Source organism: Myxocyprinus asiaticus, chromosome 18 (assembly GCF_019703515.2).
Source record: "Myxocyprinus asiaticus isolate MX2 ecotype Aquarium Trade chromosome 18, UBuf_Myxa_2, whole genome shotgun sequence".
Classification (NCBI taxonomy): Eukaryota; Metazoa; Chordata; class Actinopteri; order Cypriniformes; family Catostomidae; genus Myxocyprinus; species Myxocyprinus asiaticus.
The window spans coordinates 24551215-24576434 of NC_059361.1; the positions used below are offsets into that span (position 1 = coordinate 24551215).

General features: G+C 38.9%; 1 protein-coding gene across 1 annotated transcript; it reads left to right on the plus strand.

The window, feature by feature from the left end:
• On the plus strand, nt 1-25040 carry LOC127455978 (aspartate aminotransferase, mitochondrial). Its single transcript, XM_051724212.1, has 10 exons — nt 1-245; nt 19480-19636; nt 19880-20008; nt 20089-20148; nt 20275-20436; nt 20570-20674; nt 21722-21872; nt 22924-23089; nt 23395-23545; nt 23686-25040. The coding sequence occupies exons 1-10, from the start codon at nt 163-165 to the stop codon at nt 23806-23808; spliced, it is 1287 nt and encodes a 428-aa protein (XP_051580172.1). The 5' UTR covers nt 1-162; the 3' UTR covers nt 23809-25040.
• The last annotated feature ends 180 nt before the right edge of the window (nt 25041-25220 follow it).

The following is a 25220-nucleotide window of genomic DNA, read 5'->3' on the forward strand; positions in this document are numbered from 1 at the left end:
TTAAACTGCCTTCTACTGTACTACTTCTTGTCTCCAGCCGCTGTGCAATGCAATGCCCTTGGAGGCGCTATAAACCATTAGCTCTACACCACAAACAGCAGGCGAATTCAAACCCTTGGCAGTGTGTGTTTGTCTTCCAATAAGTCCTCTGCACTTCGAGCAATGGCACTACTGAAATCCAGCAAGATTTTGACTAGTGTCGGGGCCCAGGCCCCTGCCTTGGTAGTTTTACAGTTCCGTGCAAGGTAATTTGTGTTTTTATTTTACTTGTGCACGCACTCGCTCATCTGACAAGTTAGCTTGTGCTAGCAGGTTAGCGGACTGAGCACAGCTACAAGTTATTGCATGTAACTCTCCTGTAAACATGGTTTGGAATATACTAATGCTTTTGATGTTTGACCAGTGGTTTTATCTTTCAGAATGACTTTAAGAGCGTATGGCCGCTGGCAACATCAGATGTCGTCAAAGATCAGTAATATTGCTTTAATCGATGTTATTAGCAGTCTGGAGTATGACATTAACCATAGCAAGTTCAACCAGGCCTGGCTAGTGTATGCTGCACGGTTGTTCACAGATTTTAGATTTTCTGTTTAATTGCATTATAGTATGATTAGGTAGAGATGGGGGGGGGATTTGCACAGAAAATTTGTAGGAGTTTATGATGTTGCTGCTGTCTCTGTCAGTGACATTATTAAGCTACATTAATCGATGTTGGGCACTGAACTGGCATCAAGCTTACTCTTTTACTACGAGAACACCTTTAAAAACAATAATTAAAAATAATCGGTTTGAATAATTGTTAATTTTCTGTGAAAGGAACAGTGACATTGTAAAAAGCACATACTCTGGTAGCGGCTCATCGCGCCTTCCCCCTTAAATTCAGCCAATCACTGGCCCTGTCCCTAATGGCACCCTTGTCTGAGTGCAGAATTTGGTGACGTAAGCGAGTGCAGACCGATGGCAGTGTTGCCAACTATAGCTGTGTCTCGTTTGGAAGGCTGCATGCTAGATAGGACGCGTCCTTCGAAGGCTGCAGTATACCGAGCGTCCTCCTTTAAACAAATCTTGTTTAAACGAGACGGCTTTCGTAGGAAAAACGAAACGGAACATAACATGGTTGCTATGACAGCAGCCACTCTTTAACAAGCGCGAGGGCTTTGAGTGAGAAGGGAACAAAGTCCCTCTGGAAGGGAATGTATGAGGTACATTTTAGGAGAGTTATAATGATGTAAAGAGAAATGAAAATAGATTTTACTGGTGTATTTTAGTCTAATACTTTATTTTAATTATATATTAATCATACATATTATGTACTCTGCACCCATCTACTGAGGTACTTCAACTTGGGAATTAACATTCCTTGCGTTTGAACATCATATTTATGAGCAAATTGGCATCAATTTTTTTTTAGACATTTCCGTTGAAGCAAAGAATTGTGGGTTGTGAGTGCCCACGAAGGATACATCTCATGCATCCTCCGAATTCCTGTGAAAGAATGTCACATTCGAAGGCTGCATTCGAAGTGTCCTACTTGCTTTTCTGAAACGAGACGTATGCGGCCGCCAAATGCGACCTCCGGAGGATGGATCCTTCCAAATGAGACACAGCCAATTTCTCATAGGAAGTCGCCAAAGGCTTCTTCTTTGTTGGGTTTTACCGGCAGCTTGCATACTTAATGTTGCACTACTGCCATTTTCTGGAGTAATCTAACTCCTAAATTGTCCAGTAAGTCATATTCTCCCCATCAATCCTGTTCTTATTAGGAAGTTGTTACAGTATACTCTTTACTCCTGTTCCTGATATTCCAAATCTTTCCATTTCTTCCATCATGCCATTTCTTTCTGCTTCATATTTCCTGCAATTGACAAGCACATGCTCTACAGTTTCTGATACCTGACAATGATCTCAAAAGCCAGTTGGATGTTTTCCAATAATGTGAAGTGTACTATTCTGATTACTGTGTCCTATTCTTAACCTAGTCTTGATTGTTTCCTCTTTTCTGTTTCCTCCCCTACTTTTCACATCAACTCTGTTGATGTTGATTCAACATCTTTGAATGGAATATAAATGTCTTCCTTTTATTTCCTGATCCCACTGCTGCTGCCACTCTTTAATAATTTCTCACCATACAATGCTCTTTCCTTCTGATTTTGAGATACTAATATTTGTGTCTGTTTTCTTTTTTAACAGCTTGTTTGGCCAGTTTGTCCACTCTATGACCCATAATGCCTGTATGAGTGGGAATCCAAATGAATATGATCTCAGTGCCTTGTTTCCTTATTCTTGAGTGTAATGATATTATTTCGTAGATTAAATCCTGATATAAGACTGTACAGGGCAGAGACTGAATCACTACAAACTAGGACTCTGTTTTGTTCCACCCATTCTAATGCCATCAATATGGCATATAATTCAACAGTATACACACTTAAGTAATTTGAAGTCCATCTGCATATCTCACTTCTCTGGTTAGGAACTACAACTACAGAACCTGTACTTCCTGTTACTGGATCCTTTGATCCATCTATAAAAATCTGCTCATAGTCTTTATACTTGAATTCCTTATATCTATAAAACTCACTCACCAGATCTATACTTTTATTTCTAGCCTTGATTTGAAGCAGTTCCAAATCTACCACCAGAGTTTCTAGCATCCACACAGGGGTAATAGGCCATATTACTGTTGGACAGAAGTCCTTTCCATTGACTCCCAAGTCTTTTGCTGCTGCATCTCCTGTCCAGCAAAAACTTAATTTTTCCACTCTCTCCCTTTCCCAGCTGGCCTGTAACACACTTTTAGTTGGATGACTATCTCCATGCCCCATCAGATTTATCCAGTAATTTACAAGCAGCTGTTTTCGGCAGAGACTCAATGGCATTTCTCCTGCCTCAGCTTGAAGCGCACACACTGGTGATGTTCTCACTGCCCCTAATCGTACTCTCAAGGCCTGAGCCTGTAATACATCCAGCCTCACAAGCACAGATTTTGCTGCTGATCCAAATGCCACACTCCCATAGTCTAGCCTTGATCTTATTAGAGCAACATATATAAATTTCAGTGATTCAATATCAGCTCCCCATTTCACTCCTGCAAGACATCTCATAATATTTATTACTTTTTACACTTATTCTCCACATTTCCAGTATGCTCTCTCCAGGTTAATCTAGAGTCAAAATGCACTCCCAAGAAACAAAAACTTTCAACTCGTTCCAGGTAACTTCCATATAATTTCAGATTATTACCTTCCCTGATTTTCTTTCTTGTAAAAAGCATCACTTTGGTCTTCTCCACTGAAAATGTAAATCTCCATTTCATCCCCCACATTTCAGCCTGTTGTATCTCATCTTGTATTTTCTTAACTATGTGTTCCAAATTCCTCCCTTTTTTCCACAGAGCCCCGTCATCCGCAAACAGTGATCTTCCCATGTCTATTGGTATATTTACAAATATACAGGTGCATCTCAATAAATTAGAATGTCGTGGAAAAGTTCATTTATTTCAGTAATTCAACTCAAATTGTGAAACTCGTGTATTAAATTCAATGCACACAGACTGAAGTAGTTTAAGTCTTTGGTTCTTTTAATTGTGATGATTTTGGCTCACATTTAACAAAAACCCACCAATTCACTATCTCAACAAATTAGAATGCATCATAAGACCAATAAAAGAAACATTTTTAGTGAATTGTTTGCCTTCTGGAAAGTATGTTCATTTACTGTATATGTACTCAATACTTGGTAGGGGCTCCTTTTGCTTTAAGTACTGCCTCAATTCGGCGTGGCATGGAGGTGATCAGTTTGTGGCACTGCTGAGGTGGTATGGAAGCCCAGGTTTCTTTGACAGTGGCCTTCAGCTCATCTGCATTTTTTGGTCTCTTGTTTCTCATTTTCCTCTTGACAATACCCCATAGATTCTCTATGGGGTTCAGGTCTGGTGAATTTGCTGGCCAGTCAAGCACACCAACACCATGGTCATTTAACCAACTTTTGGTGCTTTTGGCAGTGTGGGCAGGTGCCAAATCCTGCTGGAAAATGAAATCAGCATCTTTAAAAAGCTGGTCAGCAGAAGGAAGCCTGAAGTGCTCCAAAATTACTTGGTAAACGGGTGCAGTGACTTTGGTTTTCAAAAAACACAATGGACCAACACCAGCAGATGACATTGCACCTCAAATCATCACAGACTGTGGAAACTTAACACTGGACTTCAAGCAACTTGGGCTATGAGCTTCTCCACCCTTCCTCCAGACTCTAGGACCTTGGTTTCCAAATGAAATACAAAATTTGCTCTCATCTGAAAAGAGGACTTTGGACCACTGGGCAACAGTCCAGTTCTTCTTCTCCTTAGCCCAGGTAAGACGCCTCTGACGTTGTCTGTGGTTCAGGAGTGGCTTAACAAGAGGAATACGACAACTGTAGCCAAATTCCTTGACACATCTGTGTGTGGTGGCTCTTGATGCCTTGACCCCAGCCTCAGTCCATTCCTTGTGAAGTTCACCCAAATTCTTGAATCGATTTTGCTTGACAATCCTCATAAGGCTGCGGTTCTCTCGGTTGGTTGTGCATCTTTTTCTTCCACACTTTTTCCTTCCACTCAACTTTCTGTTAACATGCTTGGACACAGCACTCTGTAAACAGCCAGCTTCTTTGGCAATGAATGTTTGTGGCTTACCCTCCTTGTGAAGGGTGTCAGTGATTGTCTTCTGGACAACTGTCAGATCAGCAGTCTTCCCCATGATTGTGTAGCCTAGTGAACCAAACTGAGAGACCATTTTGAAGGCTCAGGAAACCTTTGCAGGTGTTTTGAGTTGATTAGCTGATTGGCATGTCACCATATTCTAATTTGTTGAGATAGTGAATTGGTGGGTTTTTGTTAAATGTGAGCCAAAATCATCACAATTAAAAGAACCAAAGACTTAAACTACTTCAGTCTGTGTGCATTGAATTTATTTAATACACGAGTTTCACAATTTTAGTTGAATTACTGAAATAAATGAACATTTCCACGACATTCTAATTTATTGAGATGCACCTGTATAATTTATCATCACAGAAAAAAACTGGAACTTACAACACTCCCCTGAGGTGTTCCATTCTCTACAACATGTTTGCTTGACAGTTCTGATCCTATTTTAACTTGGATGGATCTTCCAACTCAGAAAATCCATTATCCATTTAAATTTTTTTCCCTCCAATTCCCATACGAAGTAATTTAATCATGAATCCCTCTCCCATAGCATGTCATGCTTTTTCTACGTCAAAAAACACTGTCTCTTTATTTATTTGAGCTTTTCTGATTTCATCCTCCAGACACAACACTGAATCCATAGTATCCCTTCCTCTCCTAAATCCACTTTGGAATTCAGCCATCATTTCTCTTTTCTCCAAGAAATACATTAACCTCTCATTTACCATCCATTCCATCAATTTACAGACATGTGATGTCAATGCAATAGGTCTGTAGTTTGTTGGCTTACTGGCATCCTTTCCAGGATTCCATATCAGGATAATTATCGCTTCCTTCCATCTCTCTGGTACTCTTCCTTCATCCCACACTTTATTAAATAACCTCAACAGCTTCTTCTGTCCCTCCATACTTAAATGCTTCAACATGATGTAGCATATTTCATCTTTCCCTGGTGCAGTCTTCCCAGTTTTAGCCAGCGCCTTACTTAATTCTCCCATGCTAAATGGGACATTTGGTTCATCTTTAATGCTTTCCTTTCTCCTTAGTGCCCCCAAGTTTTCAGATTTGTTTTTCTCTCTATTTTTTCTTCCCTCCTCAGACAAGTTATTGGAGCTGTGTACATTAACAGAATTATTTACCATCATCTCAACTTTTTCCTTATTGCTTACTGCAACCTCAATTCCACTACTCAAGACAGGATAGCTCCACTCCCTCCTATCCCCACACATCTTTTTAATCATCCCCCACACCTCTCCTACCTGAGTGGTGTTCCCAATTGAATCACAGTACTTCCTCCAATATGTTCTTTTTGTCTGTCTAATTGTTCTCTTGACTACTGCCTGAGCTTGTTTATATTCAATCATATGCTGAAAATTATGGGTTCTTTTCATTAACTTAAATGCTTTATTTCTGTTTCTCACTGCTGCTTTGCATTTATCATCCCACCATGGTACTGCTTTCCTCTTTACCTTTACTTTTAGGAATGGATTCTCATGCTTCTGTTATTATACCTTGTCTAATTTTATTATCAATTGTTTCTATATCTCTATTATAATCAATCTGATTCAGATATCTATCACTTTCTTTCTGAAATTTCTCCCAGTCAGCATTCTCAAATAACCATTTCCCTCCCCTACCATCTGTGACATATAAATATTAGCTTTACATAAAACTGGGTAATGGTCACTCCCAATGGTTCCTTCTTGATAAACATTCCAATCGCACAATGGTGCCATATTATTGGAAACCAATGTGAGATCGAGCACAGATTCCTTTCCGGAACCAGCATCTATCCTTGTTTTATTTCCATCATTTAAAGACAAAGTTTTTCCCATCCAACAACTCTTCTATTACTTGACCATTGTTATCCATTTTCTCACTCCCCCACAATGTGTTATGTGCATTAAAATCCCCACACTATACAATATTACTTTTATCCTGACCTTCTATATCCTCAAGCTTGTTTAGCTCTAGCCTTTTACATGGGTTGTAGTAATTTATAACGACTAACTTTTTCCTCTCACACCATACTTCTAGTACCACGTATTCCTGTCAACTCCCTATACCTAATGTTCTGTAAGGAATCCCCTGTTTTACAAATGTGACACACCCTCCACCTCCACCATCTTTTCAATCTTGCCTAATTGCCACATATCCACTTAAGACAAAGTCCAAGTTAGGCTTTAACCAAGACTCTTGGATGCATATAATGTCTAGTTTTTCTCTACTGCTGGCTATAAACTGTTTAAAATCTTGACCATTTGCAAGCAAGCTTCTTGCATTCCAATGAAGGTGTAACATTATTAATGTTATCAACCCACACATGCTGATTATTGACTTGACTGTACATTGAGCTCATCCCTTACTTCCCATTTCAACCCTACCATTTCCAAATGCTGCACTGCTTCTTTAACAATAATCTGGATCCTTTCAGTTTTAGATCTGACCTCAGATGTTGCATTTATCACCCCCGCTATAAATGTAACCAGTTTCTTCTTTTCGCCCCATACTTTTTTCCATTCTTGTTGTTCATTCCTATTCTGCTCTTTATAATATTCTCTGTCATTAATCTGTTTTTTCTGTTCAGACTTCTTAATTGCCTCAGCATAGGAAACTTTTTCCTTTTACTTTTATCTGCTGCACTTCCACCTCTCGCCTCATTACTTCACAACCCCAAAAGGCAACAGTGTGATTACCTCCACAGTTACAGCACTTTGGTTTCACTCCCTCTCCACATTTTCCATATTCATGATCTCCACCACATCTAGTACATCTTCTCTTTCCTTATTCCTGGCAGTTATAACACCTCATAGGCTTAGGGATGTAATAGTGCCTGACCGATACTGATTTTAGAGGGGGAAAATTTATCGATATGGTGTCCGATATAGTTAATTTTTTAGCTGGAATGAAAACGGACCTTTTCTATGTGGATTATTCACCAATTTTGCACTGATATGACTATGCAAATGTACTCAGAAGGCTGTTTCCTTAAATATTTTTTATTAAAGAATATTTGACATTATTATTACACATTGTCAACAAATTCTAGAAATGAACACTGAGAAAATAAAGAATAAATAAAAATAAAATAAATAGCTTAAAAACATCAGTACTGTATGTTCAGTATCAGTTGCTGACCATTAAAATGAAGAATAAATAAAAATAAAATAAATGCTAAATCTTAGCAGTAGTACTGTTTAGTATCAGTCAAATGCTGACTATATTAATACTGCCAGTCAATTATTGGCAGGTTGTAAAACAAGAAGCATTTACACCTGCCGAGACAAGCGATAAACAGCGGCAGCGGTGTTACAAAGTATTTTGCTATACAAGTTCAGAGGAAACTTTCAACGGTGGAAAACCAGACTTTTAAATATTACATTTTGTAAATGCAATGACTGGAATTGTTCGGTTGAAGGGGGTAGCGAACTGTGAATCCTGAACAAAAATGTTTGATGAATACATGTTTATACATTAACTTTCAATCAGCTGACAAACAATGAAAGTATCTACGTGGTTAGCTAGTTAGCTATAAGCTCATTGTCACAGAGAGTAAAAGATGGACTTTATTTACTTTCCAGCATTGCGTCTCACCAACTAGGCAACAACATAGCGTGAAATCAACTCTCAACAGACACAATCCACCACCGCACTGTTGTCTACTGAGCTGCAAAAAGATGCACTGATGTTTACCTTTCAATGTGCTACAGCACTGAAAAACTATAGCTGGCTAACATAGCAAACAGATGTGTTAAACATGAGTGACATGGTTGTCAGGGACAGGGTTAACGTTATATGAGTTATATTGAAAAGGGTAAATGATGGGGTCATTGTTTATTAACTTTCCAGTATGTATTTCGCAAACTAGTTAGCAACTTACCGCTGAACTCCGCCCTGTCTGCAAAGCCACCATCAGCTCAGAGTCAGCTCTGTAAACAGTGGAGTCAGAGTCACGCTCTGCTGGACAAACTATGTAATGACACCAATTCTAAAGCATATATATGTTCTGAAAAAAGTTTTCATATCTGTGCATATCGGTAAACATTTACGCCGATACGATATATCGGTGAAAGGCTAATATCGGCCGACGATATCTTGTATATCTTCGATATCTTATCTTGTATCTCATAAATCCATAATGTAACTCCTTTGGGATAACCTTTTGTGTCAAACTCATCCAAAATGGTTTCCATCTCCACTTTCTCAATTCCCCTTGTCAATCTTTTAGCACTTTTTACGGAATTATTCTGCACCTTCAAATTCTCCACTAGTTCTTTCATAATAACAGTGAGAGGTACTCCAAACATCACTCCCTTGCATCCATCAACCTTCTTCTCCCCAACTCTTACCACTTGTACTACTATAATTTTTCCAACACTACCCATTTTCTTTGTCTTCTCCATCTGCGTTTCAGTACTACAACCTATAAGCAAGTTCCCATCTCCCAAAACTCTTGCATATTTCACTTCTCCAATTTGTCCTCTAATGATTTTTGTTAGTTTTAGTGGATCAACTCTATTTACTCCCTCCTCTACTTCAAATCATACCACCACATTAAGCAGCCCTGTTTTCGGATCTTTCTCCTCAACATCTCTTCCCTCACGCTTCGTTCCACCTGGGCTATCTATGTCCTTTTTCTTTCTCTTACGGCTAGCCGCCTTCATAGATCTACTCCCTCTCACCACATCCTCCTCTCATTACTATAGTTTCCCGCTTGCTCACTAAACTCCATGCTGTTATTGTCAACATCTGACTCCCTCCCTGCCATCCTGTCAGTTTGTTGGCACCGCAGTCAACAAGAAGCAGCGAAAGAGTACAGGCCGTCAGCTGACACTCCCACACTACACTCCTTAATTGACTTACTAGTTACCCAGTTAACAGTCCATAATCCAATATCAAAGTCACTTAGTCCATTCAAATATATTCCTCCATTTAGAGAATCTTCATACACATATGATAGCTTCCGCATACGCTGACGTCACACAATACGCCAGAAGACATCAAATCCACGCACGGCCTCTCTCCGGCACACTACCCAACAACAGTGTCCCTGCCGCTGCCATAACACTTGGTAACCACTGCCACCAGAATATTCGACACAATGTAATATCCATCGCCAAAGGCTTCCTGAAATGTCACTAAAAGTAGCTCAATCACGTGATGACGTCATGTATTATGTATGACATAAAATTTACATATGGAAATGAATAGGCGTAGGCAGAAGAAGCCTTTATTTTTTGTCACACATTATATATTTTTGAACATATACAGTGAAATTCTTTTTTTTGCATATCGCAGCTAAGCTGGGGTCAGAGCGCAGGGTCAAAGAGCTTCGATAATTCTTTAAAGGTGTAGAACCATATGTTTTTTTTTTATTATTATTATTATTGAACTAATGATTTAACAATTAGTATTTAACTACTAATCATTGAGCTATCACTAATTTAACTTGTAAAACATTCAGACAGTGGGGGATTTCTGTTTATTTATTATTTATTTATTTTGTTTTGTAATTAAACTGCATTATTGAACAATGACAAAGTCAAAAATTATCCTGGCAATAGTGAGGAGGAGATAATAATATTAAGAAGAGGTTCTGAGATTACAGGGAATACCTCTTTTAAGAGCTTAGTTGTGAGTTGTTGTAGCTTTTGATTTTTTTTAATATAAGTTTTGTTAGCTCTTCATGACCTATGACAGCGAAGGATTGAAGTTGCTCATGAGAAAAATTGAGACACTGTTTTCTGCGGTACTATGACAGTTGATTGCATAATTCTAATTTGTGTAAAATTCATGAAGTCATTACTATTGTGCTGCGACAGAATATCTGGTTCAGTCGAGGCTTTATTCCTAACCAATTTAGCCACAGTACTGAATAAACACCTAGGATTGTTGTGGTTATTTTCTATGAGTTTGCTCAGATATGCTGACCTGGCAGCATTTAGTGCCTGTCTGTAGCTACAGACACTATCATTCCATGCACCATGAAATACCTCTAATTTTGTATTCTTCCACTTGCGCTCCATTTTCTGAGCTGCCCTCTTGAGAGCATGAGTGTGATCATTGTACCATTGTGTGTTTTTTTTTTTTTCTTTAATCAAAGGGGGGCGTCACTATCAAGAGTGCTAGAGAAGACTGCATTTATATTTTCTGTTATTACATCGAGTTCTTCTAGACCTTTTGGCTTACTGAGTATGAGACAATTCTGGAAGATTATTAGTGAAGCTATCTTTAGTGGTCAAAAGAATAGTTCTACCTGAATGATAGTATGGTGTAGATTGAGTGACATTAGCTGATCGCAGCAAACAAGACGAGGTAATGATATGATATGTCATTGCTCTGCGGAAGAATTTCTGTAGGATCAAAATCAACTCCATATGACAGAATTAAATCTAGCATATGGTTATGGTGATGAGTTGGTCCTGTCACATTTTGTCTGACTCCAAGAGAGTTGAGAATATCGATAAATGCTAATCCCAATGTGTCATTTTCATTATCTTTGTGAATGTTGAAGTCACCAACAATTAAAGCTCTAGCTACAATAACTACTAGATCTGATAGAAAATAAGCAAATTCACCAAGGAAATCAGAATACGGACCGGGTGATCTATATACTGTAGCAAGGGCAAAAGATGACAGATATTTTTTATTTATATCTGATGGTGTCATATTAAGCATTATTAGTTCAAAAGACTTAAACTTTATATCCTGTCCTCTGAGTAACACCAAAAACTTCACTGTAAATTGTAGCAACACCTCCTCCTCGACCCTTCAGATGAGGCTCATGTTTATAACAATAACCTAGGGGAGTAGATTCATTTAAACTAATATATTCATCCAGTTTAAGTCAGGTTTCAGTCAAACAGAGCGCATCCAAACTATGATCTGTAATAATTTCATTTACAATTAGTGCTTTGGTTGAAAGAGATCTAATGTTTAGTAGCCCTACCTTTTATATGATGTTTATCTTCAAAAACAAATTTCAAGTTTGACGTTAATTATATTTTTTCTAAATGATCTAGTGAGGGGTTTGTGTTTGGTAGTTCGGGGAACAGACACAGTCTCTATATCTAGGTGATACAGTCCCTATGTGTTGTAGTTTATGTGACCTGTGTGATGTCTCAAGGCAGCTAGCAGATATTTGGATTAACCAGTTTGTCTGCTTCCTGACCTGGGTCCCAGTTAGTCAAATACTATCACTATTAATATTATGAGCCAAATTACTAGAGAGGAGGGCAGCATCTTCCCTGGAGGGATGGAGTCCGCCTCTCTTTAGCATGTCAGGTCTATCCCAAAAACTCTTCCAATTGTCTATTAATCCTATGCTATTCTCCGAACATCACTCAGACATCCAGCCGTTCAGTGACACTAATCTACTATAAACCTCATCACCACGATGAGCAGGAAGGGGGCAAGAGCATATTACAGTCTCTGACATCATTTTTGCAAGTTCATACAACTCTTTAACATTATCTTTAGTGATCTCCAACTGTCGAAGCCGGACATCGTTAGTGTCAACATGAATAATAATTTTAGAAAATCTACGTTTAACATTAGCCAGCACTTGTAAATTTGATCTGATGTCAGACACCTGAGCCCCCGAAATACATTTAACAATAGTGGCTGGAGTCTCTATTTCCACATTCCTTACAATAGTATCACCAATTACTAAGGTTCTTTCAACATGATTCTCAGTGGGTGCATCACTGAGTGGGGAGAATCGATTGGAAACCCTAACAGGAACGGGAGAATGGTGCCAAATTGCTGAATTTCAAATTTAAACTGTGCGATGTCATATTGTTAATTTCGGTACCATATTAACGTATGCTGCCAATAGCAAAATTAAAGACCATTTGAAAATAAATTTTAAAAAAAAGTCGCGATATGGCCAAGATTAAACAGCAGAAAGATGTCATTAATGAAATAATATAGTCGCATGCGCACCACAGAACGAATGAGAGGCTCCGTCTTGTTCTGTCATCTCCTTCACACACAAGCAGGCTCGCACACAAACGCAACACGCACTACTGATGCTTGATTTTCATGCAGTGTGTCCAATAGTATCCATCAGCAGAGCCGGAGAGCAGTGTGTTTAGTATATAATCGGCTGTGAACTCTCAAATGACCATTTTCACCACTGTAGCTCCTAGATTTCAGCTTGCAAGTCGCAGGAAGCTTGATATAACAAACCCTTCACAAACAGGAAGAACTTCAAAGATCTTTCAAAATAAAAGTCCTGCTGAAATAAGAGCTCTGTTCCAGTAGTTCTCAACCAGGGGGCTGGGACCCACTAGGGGGCGTCAGCACACTTCCAAGGGGGCCTCAGCATGACTTAATTTATTTAAAATAAGAAATGTTAAAATAATTAAAATAATCCAACTTAATTAAAATGCTAAAAATTACTTTAAGATGTATGCCTACAAGTTATAAACAGACTCTTTCTGAAACTTCTAGAATCAAAAATGATCATGATTTTGGGTGATCCCAGTTTCCGGTGAAGGGGCCTCCAAATATTGGCTTGGACAGTGAGGGGCCTTGGAGTCAAAAAGGTTGAGAACCACTGCTCTATTCAACCGGATGCATGAAACTGAAGACATTACGACAAAAAAAAATATTACTACTGTATAAAAGTGTAATATTCAAAGTAGTTGCAATAATACTCAATAACTATAATAGAATATTAAATGGTTGTATTATTAATATTATTATCTGTAAGCAATATCACAAAAGCAAGTGTACTAAATATCAGCATGTTGTGATTCAGCCATGTCAGCCTTTTGCCTCAGGTAATCAGATTGTTTTCATTTAATGTTGTCATTAATACTGTAAAGCTCTGTTGTGCATCTTTTTTGTTTTTTTACCAGAAATATATAATTGTTGTTGAAATATTAGTATTGGCTCTATATTGTTGAAAATTATTATATTTTCATTTGATTAAAGCTGTACAGTAAGTATTTGATTAAACACAATTTGATCATAACATTTAATTAAAACATTTAACATGGAATCCAGAAAAATCAAAAAAGGCATAATTTGTATCTATAAGACATTATGCAGTTCTTTTAGGCAAGTAATTTTCTGTGTAATTTACAGTTTTTTTTTTATTTATTTTTTTATTTTTTTTTTTTTTTATAAATTTGTTGCCTAAGTATCAAGTTAGTATCAATATTAATGCCAAGTATCAAGTATTAATGCCCTTTTGCGCTCCGCACGTGTTGCCCCTCTCCACCGTCCCACGACATGAAGGCACCGCATAGTAGAGCTGCAGAAGCGGTTATTTTAATTACACTAGACTGTAGCGGAGAAATACAGTGAGCAGCAATATAGATGGATACTGGCATCTTTTGCTAAAATACACTGCAGAAAATGAAAATGAAGCAGAAACAATCTTCATGTGTCTGATATGACTCCGACGGTTCAGCTAAGCAAGGTTTGTGACAGGGCAATTATTGTGTGTCCAAAGCACCTTTAGACTAGAAAATATTTTTTTCCCATCTAAAATTAGCCTTATTAATCGAAATGTTTCGAGCCTATTGATAATAAACAGAGATTTTTGTTTACATTTTGTGAAAATTAATCAGAGATATCATCATCATCTCTGGCATGGATGGCAACAAAGACAACCAAAAAATTACGAATTTTCTGCTTATGATGAAAAACATTTCCATTATTTGATAGTCATCCCATTTATACTTAAATATAGCAAGTATATTATATATGAAGTATTCTTAAACTGCACTATTTAGATGTACATTGTTTGTTTGTTTGTTTTTGGTAGATTTGCATTTTAAGGAAAATGGTTCATTAATACTTTTTTATACATTTTCTCTCAGGGGTCACCCATGAACCCCCACACAGTAAATTTCCTATGTATATATGAACGGTAGAAGATCCCCCATAGTTCACTACTTTGGTTGTCTTTGGGCCGCAGTGTCCTTATTCTTGCCCAGTTCTTAAGAGACTTTTTGAGTGTTGCGTTAAATTTTTACTGCAAATGTATATCGACCCCAAATATCGGTTATCTTTCTCCTTGATTACTAATAATCGGTATCGGCCCTGAAAAAAAACATCTCGGTCAACCCCTAAACAAAACCCCATAATTTTAAATCTTTAGAGAACAGGTAGGTGCACACAGTAAAATGTATAGAAAGAACATACCACCATATATTTGAAAAATAGTTATAAAATACACAGTCACACTTCTGCAGGTTTAAATATCACTGTTAGACCGAATGTTGCTATATCAATCAATATAAGCAATCTTACAAGCTACAGCCATGTGCATTAAATTATTCTCACCTGTCTTTATATTTTAGAGACTCAATAATTTTTAAATCATCTTTCAAACAACAGTAGCAAAGTTTTTTGTTAGGTTACTTTTATGAATGTAAAACTTCCACAAGAAAAACTATTCAATAAACTGAATAGGAGTAATTCCATATCTCTGGAAAATTAAATAAAACAAAGTTTTGAACCAGTTCTACACATCAGATTTAAAAGTGATACTATACACTGATGAGCTAAAACATTATGACCACCTGCCTAATATGCTGTTGGTCCTCGTCGTGCTGCCAAAACAGCACCGACCCACTGAGGTATGGACTCTACAAGACCCCTGAAGATGTCCTGTGGTAACTGGCACCAAGACATTAGCGGAGCCGCCATGGATCGGACTTGTTGGTCCAGCACATCCCACAGATGCTCAATCAGATTGAGATCTAGTGAATTTGGAGGCCAGGACAACACCTTGAACTCTTCATCAATGTGTGCAGTAGGGGGCCTGGGTAGCTCAGCAAGTAAAGATGCTGACTACCACACCTGGAGTCGCAAGTTCAAATCCAGGCCTGACTCCAGTCAGGCTTCCTAAGCAACCAATTGGCCCGATTGCTAGAGTGGGTAGAGTCATGTTGGGTTAACCTCCTCGTGGTCGCTATAATGTGGTTCTCGCTCTCAGTGAGGCACGTGGTGAGTTGTGCGTGGATACCGCAGAGAAAAGCTTGAAGCCTCCACACGCGCAAGGTCTCCGCGCACAACAAGGCAACTGAGATTCGTCCTCCGCCACTCGGATTGAGGCGAGTCACTAGGCCACCACGAGGACTTGGAGCGCATTGGGAATTAGGCATTCCAAATTGGGGAGAAAAGGGTATAAAAATTAAAAATAATGTGTGCAGTGTGGCAGGGTGAATTATCCTGCTGAAAGAGGCCACTGCCATCAGGGAATACCATTGCCATGAAGCAATAATAATACCTGGTCTGAAACAATAATTAGGTAGGTGGCATGTGTCAAACTGATGCCCATGTGATGGCCAGAAATAGGGTTTCCCAGCAGAACATTGCTCAGAGCATCACACTCCCTCAACCGGCTTGTTGTCTTCCCACAGTGCATCCCAGTGCTATAACATCCTCAGGTAAACGGCGCACACGTACAGGGCCGTCCACATGATACAGCCTTTAGCATCAGTCGCTAGGGCACCTCTTGATGTCAGGAGAGTGAGGTTTATATACATTGCACAGCTATCTATCAGTTGGCTTCTGTTACACTAGCAACCGGGCAAATTGGTTGCTTAGGAGACCTGGCTGGAGTCACTCAGCATGCCCTGGATTCGAACTCGCGACTTCAGGGGTGGTAGTCAGCATCTTTACTCGCTGAGCTACCCAGGCCCCCACCTCCTGTCGTCAGTAGGTACTAGCCACTGCTGACCAGGAGCTCCCTACAAGCCTTGCCATTTCAGAGATGCTCTGACCCAGTTGTCTGGCCATAACAGTTTGGACTTTGTCAAAGTTGCTCAGGTCTTTACTCCTGCCTCTTTCTCCAGCATTCAACACATTGACTACGAGAACTGATTGTTCGCTTAACATCTAATCTACCCAGACCTTGATATGTGGCCTTGTTAGGAGATGATCAGCATTATTCACTTCACCTGTGAGTGGTCATAATGTTTTTGCTCATCGGTGTATACACAAAAGCAAGTGATCCACCGTTGACAATCAGTAAAAAACTATTATTGAAATCAATATTTAATCCGCGATTGACCGCCTCGTCTGCCATGTTTTTTCCTCTGGCTCAGAAACTCCAGTCCGCTGTGACTGGTCGAGACGATCAGCAGCGGTGACTGTTAGGTAATAGTCTGCTGTGGAGCCCGCACTGATGGAGGTCAGTGAAGGGTGCATTTAGGGTGCAAAGGGGGCGCTCGTGAGAACTCCTTGGAGCGCTAAAATGACAAATGGGACACCCTATGGTCTCGTGGACTTCGTGGGAATGCGCAAATTAAGGCCACAAGACCGCAAGTCCACATCAAGTGTGCCATTTGGGACAGGGCCACTGCAGCCCGTGCTCAGCCGGATACAGTGACGCATGTGGACGTGCCCCTTAAACATTACATTATTATCATGAATTATTGTTTTACACTGTGGGTTATGCACTGTTATTGAGGACAAAAACAAGGCCTTAGTCTCACATTTAGGAATGTTTTGTCTTTTTAAAGATGTGTGTCTTTCAAATACAAAACACGACAGCACATCGACTGAGTACTTAATAGTTTTTTACTGTAGTTCTGGTTGCTGTTGCTAATATCTGATACAAGATAAGCTGTTTGACATTTAGAGCTCAGTTTGGTATGGGCAGTGTGTGAACATGACACAGGGTTGGTGCTGATTCAGAGGGCGGAATGGTTTACACCATTTCATTGGATTATTACTCTACCTTATGTGGGTGGGGTTTAGATGTATTTTACTCCTGTTTACAGTTAATTACAAAGCAGTCAGACTACTGTTTTCCTGTGCAGGCTATCTAGAAGGACAGCCGAGAACACTCTCCAATAATGTCTTCTGCAGTGCTGGGAAGTTTATTAATTGTTGTGAATTGGTTCGTTTTAATGTTTAATTGAAACAAGAAAAATGATTCACGGATTCTCAGTGCCATTTGAGAGTAAGGACATAAGAGAGAGTGCTCAAAACGCTCTAGCATCTCTGCTTGTACTGAAACACCCTGTGAGGGCATTGTTGGTTGATATGTGCGTATCAACCAAATGAAGGGAGCACAATAATTTTGATCAAATTAATATCGTATTTGTAACACAAGTAACAACAGAACAGAAACTGTGATTGACTTAGTAATAAATAGAGAAATTCATTTAACCACGCCATAGCAGCATGGTCAGAAATGAATGTTTCCATAAAGAGGCCAATAATGGATATAATTTTCAGGGGAATTTTTGTTTATGAGGGCATTTTTTCTAAACATATAAAAATGTACTGTCATTCTTGTATTCAAAATATATTTTATGTGAAAGTGTGTAATGCTACTCTTAAAGTAGAATTTTAAGAACTATATTAGATGGTATAAATAAAAAACAGACCATTGTGCATTGGTGGCAAACAATTTTTTGAACTTTAGGGCATTTTTTGCCTCTAGCACCCCTTCATTTCTGACCCTGCATCACTGTTCTGTGATGAGCGTTCTTGGTGAGAGAAATATCCTTTATAAACACAAAATGTGACTAAGACTTGCATAATATTAAGCATACAAAATAAAGTTGATGCAATAGTGGCATCTAGCCTTTTTTAATTATTATTATTATTATTATTATTATTACAGCAACAGTGTGGCCCGCAACACTATTTATTTTTGCATCTAGCTCCCAGTAGAAAAAGTTTGGATACCCCTGATATAGCGAGTATTAGTTAAGTATATGTCTTTGACATTAGGGTACAATGGGGCAAAAGGCTCTGCGAGGTAAAAGGCTCCTTTGATTTTGAACACTAAATAGCATCAAAAACTACCTCAGTAATTTCCTAAACACCTGTTTGTCACTATGAACCTCAAATTTTTCCTCTTCCATGAGATCATCGCATGTAATGTCTAAAGGTTGATTTTGAGGCAATTTGATCTAATATGTAATATTTTTTTTAAAAGTTGTACATTTATGTAGCTAATGAATATCCTGGAAATAATCACATTTATTTTTAGACAAAATACTTATTTGTCATTTTTAATTTTGTTCAAGGTGATTATATAAAACAAAATTCAATAACTGTCCAATAAGTGAAAGGATAGCATTTGGGGTAAAAAGCCCCCCTGTTGCAGGGGCCCTATTAAAGGCCCCTATTAAAGTCATTGTTTTTCTTAAGTGGGTTGAATAGATTTGATATGAAAAATGTTCAAAGTGGGCTCACATTGACTGATCCAATCACAATGGAAATTAATTTGTTTATAGAATACTTAAAATGTAATGAAATGTCAAATGTGATTGAAATTAACGAAATTGTGCACCCTTTTCTGACAGGTGGTATTTGATCAGTGAAGTTTAATCTTTTAATAACATTCCTTTAAGTTTAAAGAACAAACGCTTTATGATGGTAGTCACCTTATAATGAACTCCTGCTTGGAGAAATTCTAATGAGTTGTCCAAGGACTTTTTATTTTATTTTTTTATGCAGGCTATAGGCTACTCAAAATTGAGTATTGGTAACAGAGTAAGGATGAATTCTGTTTTTACAATGGGTATTGGTCAACTGATACGGGTTTATCAGTCAGTATTGATTCCAATTTCTTGAGTGCTGGGTGGCTGATTGCTGGTTTTACAATATAATATAATACAGTACAATAGCATATAAGATGTCAACAGTTATTGACCTCAGATGCTTACAAGGCTTATGTAACAATAAAAGTTGTGAACATTTAACCTTTCCACTGTCCTGGTCAGTATGCTATGGCAATATGCAATCATGGCTATTTTATTGGAGCAGCTGACTTGCTTTTAAGTTAACTATTGAATACATTATTTTTTTCACAGCTCATGGTGGACTGAGGTGCAGATGGGACCCCCAGATCCCATCCTGGGGGTCACAGAGGCCTTCAAGCGTGACACAAACCCTAAGAAGATGAACCTCGGAGTGGGAGCTTATCGAGATGATCAGGGCAAGCCGTATGTCCTCAACTGTGTCCGCAAGGTGCCACCTTAAATAGCCTACCCTTCTCCCTTTTAACTTATGTTATGACATTACATATATTTCTTGGAAGTTAGATTTCCTTGAAACCCTGAGTCACCCTGGTCATACTATTTTATCTTCAAGCTTTATAGCTATCCTAAATTACAGCAATTGTCCAAAATGATATCACTATCTAGTATTCCAAATAGCATTCCAATCTTTTAATCCTTGCATAATATAAATGGCATATTTTGGTATTCTCAGGCTGAGGCCCAGATTGCTGCTAAGAAGTTGGATAAAGAGTACCTTCCTATTGGAGGTTTGGCAGACTTTTCAAAGGCATGCGCTCAGCTGGCTCTTGGACCTGATAATGAGGTCTTAAAGAGTGGAAGAGTAAGTACTTCAAAACTAAAACTTTTGGGAAGTCTTTTCCAGAGATTTGGTTATTAATTGCCAGTTCTCTTTGCACACAGAGCATTACTGTCCAGACTATTTCTGGAACTGGATCTCTACGTGTTGGTGCTAATTTTGTGGTATGTAATTAAAAGCTGTTGAAAGCAAATAATTCACAACACAGTTTGTTTATGTGAGGCTGTGATTACGTCTGGTTAAGAAATGTATCTCACCAAGTACTCCCTCTCACTTTTCCTCTTGACCAGTCCCGATTCCACAATGTGGCCCAGGATGTATACCTGCCCAAACCCTCTTGGGGAAACCATACCCCTATCTTCAGAGATGCAGGCATGCAGATAAAGGCTTACACCTACTATGACCCAAAAACCTGCGGCTTTGACCTCAAAGGAGCCCTGAATGACATTTCAGTAAGATCTTGGAATTTTTTTTTGTTTTTTGTTTTTTGTTGTTTGTTTTTTTTTTTCAAAAGTCTCTTACATACTGATTATTGAGCATTCTCCTCAAATATTTTTGTTGAGTGATTTCTGTGTTCTTTATCAGAAAATCCCTGAGAAGAGTGTGATCGTTCTGCATGCGTGTGCCCACAATCCCACAGGAGTGGACCCAAAGCCTGAGCAGTGGAAGGAAATGGCTGATCTGATCAAGGTAACTGGTTTTGGCATTAAATGAAAGTCTGTAAGCTAGCTGAACGCAGGCCTTAGAAAAGCTGCTTGGGTGAAGAGACAGAGATTTAGTTGGAAAGCCTTATACATTATATTGCCTGTGCTTTATCTCTGTGTTTGATCTGTGCTTTATCTCTGTGTTTGACCACTTGGACAGATTTAAGACGGTGCCACATTAGCATACTCTGAATAACTCGATTTAGGTGGGGGACGTCACACTTAGTGACTGCTGTTGCTGATCTTGCCCTCCTCAGTCGGTGGGCCTTTCACACTCACCGATAAGTACAGAGTATAGGTGTCACACTAAATGAATGCCTTAGACTTTTCTCAAGGCTTCACTCTCACATCCCATTTTCGCAGCCAATCAACCTGTAGCTCGCCGAGAGCAAGAGCACAGCGCGAACATGAACTATAACCATGAACAACAATCAGTGTTTCACTGCAGCATTTGCAATTTGTGCCTTATCATTTGCAGTTGCACATGGAAAGAAGCAGAAGAAGCAGCACCGAAAGGTTTGGCAAAGACAACATTTGCAAGGTCGCGGACAATATGGCTTGGCATGTCGGCTTTAAAGAGCAATGTCTCACTTATGCACCATACACACGCGCTTTCCATTGGACGCCATTCTTTTTGCAGAAAAATCTTTCACTTTCCGTCTTCTTGAAAACACTTCCTTTACCTTTATCTCTGGACTGGACTTCGGCCTGATGCTCATTGGTTACTGCCTTTGTCACATGTACATCCCAACAACTGCCAATGATAATTTCAAACAATCCGGATGTTGTTTAGTTGTGTAGTTTCTGAAGTTAATATCTCAGCAGAGAGTCCAGACGGTCAAGGGATTAACGACCTCCCGCTGGCAAACGATAAAGCGTACTCCATCTCCCTTCACCTGGCCGGTGATTATGTAAATGAGGCTCACACCTGAAAAATTTGGTTAGTGTGGCGCCGGCTTAAAAGAAAGACTTTTCTCGGTCTCAAAAGAATGGCTGTTTAAGCAATAAGTTTTCCACTCTCATTTCTCAACAGAAAAGAAATCTCCTGGTGTTCTTTGACATGGCTTACCAGGGATTTGCCAGTGGGGATATTGATCGTGATGCTTGGGCTGTGCGTTATTTCATTGAGCATGGCCATAACATTCTTCTGTCCCAGTCTTTTGCTAAGAACATGGGCCTGTATGGTGAGCATAAAATTTATGTAGTGTTTTTTTATTTTATTTTTTTATCCCCTTTTCTCCCAATTTGGAATGCCCAATTCCCACTACTTTGTAGGTCTTCGTGGTGGCGCGGTTACCTCAATCCGGGTGGTGGTGGACAAGTCTCAGTTGCCTCCGCTTCTGAGACCGTCAATCCATGCATCTTATCACGTGACTCGTTGTGCATGACACCGTGGAGACTCCGCATGTGGAGGCTCATGCTACCCTCCGCAATCCACGCACAACTTACCACGCGCCCCGTTGAGAGCGAAAACCACTAATCGCGACCACGAGGAGGTTACCCCATGTGACTCTACCCTCCCTAGCAACCGGGCCAAATTGGTTGCTTAGGAGACCTGGCTGGAGTCACTCAGCACACCCTGGATTCAAATTCGTGACTCCAGGGATGGTAGTCAGCGTCAATACTCGCTGAGCTACCCAGGCCCCCAAAATGTATGTAGTGTTAATTAAGAAATTATATTGTTAAAAGAGATAATGTATAGTCAGCCAGTCATTATCAAAGAATAAACCCTGACAGGGTGATAAGGACCCAGGTGTACAACAGAGGATAATGAATGGCTAATTGTACATTTATCCCACTTTATAAATGGCTACTTATTAAATAAGTGGACATGAAATGTTGATTTTATTTAAAATTAACATTTCAATAAAAGTGTCTGAGTGATACAAGTGACCTAAAACTAGCACAGTTATGTAGAAAAAATGGTTGCCTAGGACAATTGGAAGTTATACAGTTTAGTGGTTACATTACACAAAAATATTTGACCCCAGTATGCTGTGATTGACCAATAAGCATCAAGTATTCCAAAGAGATGTGTAATAGTCACCAATATTACGTTTATATATATTAATATTGTTATAAATGAAGTAAATATCAAAGTACAATTATGTTTTCCAAATTATGAACTTATCTTAGTGTGAAATGTGCATTTTATCAAATGTATTTTATTGCTACTCTATGCAGTGAGCTATGTCAGTGATCTGATAGTGCTGTATCTTTGCATATTGTGATCAGGTGAGCGTGTAGGGGGGTTCACAGTGGTTTGTAAGGATGCTGAAGAGGCTAAGCGTGTGGAATCCCAGCTGAAAATTCTCATACGGCCCATCTACTCCAACCCCCCCATGAGTGGAGCACGCATCGCCTCCACTATTCTCAACACACCTGATCTCTACAAAGAGTGGTGAGTTCCAAGAGTAAGACCTGCTACCTGGGTCTAAAATGAACACCTGCCATTGGCAAATGCAGGTTAAAAATTGGCAGATGAATTCACGATTCAGATCAAACCATATACTAAAGAAAACCTCATTTGTGACTTGTGCTAACAACTTTACATTAGTGGAAAATTTACCATCAGAAGTTTATCTATGATGCTTCAAGTTTTCTCCAGATCTGCATGTGGTGATACAACCTTGCCCATTACTGAAGCGGCCCGTGATAATTGAGTTTTACAGAATGTTGCTTGACTTTTTTTTTTTTTTTTGGTAGGCTTGATGAGGTGAAAGGCATGGCAAACCGTATCATCAAGATGAGGGAAATGCTTGTGTCTAATCTGAAGAAGGAGGGCTCCACTCAAAACTGGCAGCATGTCATTGACCAGATTGGCATGTTCTGCTTCACAGGGCTCAAACCAGAGCAGGCAAGTCAAGTGAAAGTGTTTTCTGATTTATTATTAATAAGGCCACACTCTGTTGAGGTCTCTACACCATATCTTTGTCACACGATCACCCATTTCTCACTGGCTTTTCTCCACTTTTCCTCTTAATGTGTCTTTTTCAGGTGGAGCGTCTGAATAAAGATTTCTCTATATACATGACGAAAGATGGTCGGATCTCTGTGGCTGGTGTGACCTCTGGAAACGTTGGATATCTAGCTCACGCCATCCATGCTGTCACCAAATAAAGCTGCCACCCACAACTAGCTGCAGCAAAAATTTACATGATTTGAAGTACTCTTTTAGGACCAGATGTAAAATAGGGCTAATGTGTAGATGGCCAGTTCACTTGATTTGGCATTGTAAATGTTAATTCATGAGTGTAAATGTGAGCCACCTAATAAACTAAGGCAATATTCTTGCTATGAAATTTCTAAATGATAAGCTTTAAATTATATCACTTATCATGTATTTCCTGAGGTAAAACCGATAAGAACGTTTTTATGGTCCAAAGTATTCTGATTTGCTATTCATACCCAAATGTTTCGTCATTGAGAATTAACTAAACTGAGTCAACCAGATTTCATGTTTAGATTCTGATTGTAAAGTCCTTGAAGGACTGTAATCAATTTATGATGGTAATTTAACCCAGAGGTGCCACTAATGATTCAACAGAGGTCCTCTTGAGTAGTACCATGTTGTTCTTAGCCATATTTATGACAACAAGGCATTTAATCCATACTGAGTTGTAAGTTTCAATGTATGCTCACTAATAGTGATGAATGATTGCCCACAGTGTGTGCTCTAGATGTGTTCCTGTGTAAATTATTGTAGTTATTTTGCTGTGTGACTGCCCAGTATTTCCTGGAATGTTTTGTATACGTCACACACAAATCATGTCCTAAATGGCATACACAATAATTCTAATAACCAGGAGGAATGTGCAGAGTGCTGTTCTCCAATTTGGTCCTGGCTGTTAAAACTTAACCTGATCTATCAAATGTTAAAAGAATGTTTACATACAGTCATTTTCATTAGGGCAAAATCGAATTGGGATTCATTTTAGAATGAAAACCTCCTTGAACACATACTGTAACTGATTTATCAGTAGTTAATCAATGCTTTAAGAAAAGCTTTGCATGCTGTGTGTGGGTGTTTATGGATCCAGTGATCCGGTCTCCTTTCTAAACTGGCTCTGTCTAAGATTGACATCAACTGGTTATGGGGCACTGTTATGATTGCACTAAAGAGAGACTGTTTGCCTTGAGTTTTATTCAGACTGAATGTATGGTCTTTTGATACATGGTTAAATATATGTTTGTATAGCAGATTATATTATTCCTAAAGTAAATTGATCTGTTAATATATTTTTCCAAGATTTCCAGAACTGCCATCTGCCTAAAACAAATTTAATGTCACAAGTGGAATGACTCATACAACTTAAACAATAAACAAATGAATAAAGGTGAGCTCAACGAAACCACATGTGTTTGTGAACCTTTTGTAAGGCTTGTGTTCAAACATTGCGGATCATGTGATCTTACTGCTAAATCCCTTACAAAAATGAATACAGTAAGATTGGCAACTTGGTTTAAGCCACCAATGTCTTAACTAGAATTTAAGCCTCCAATTGTCTTGGGGTCATTTTTGACCTGGGACA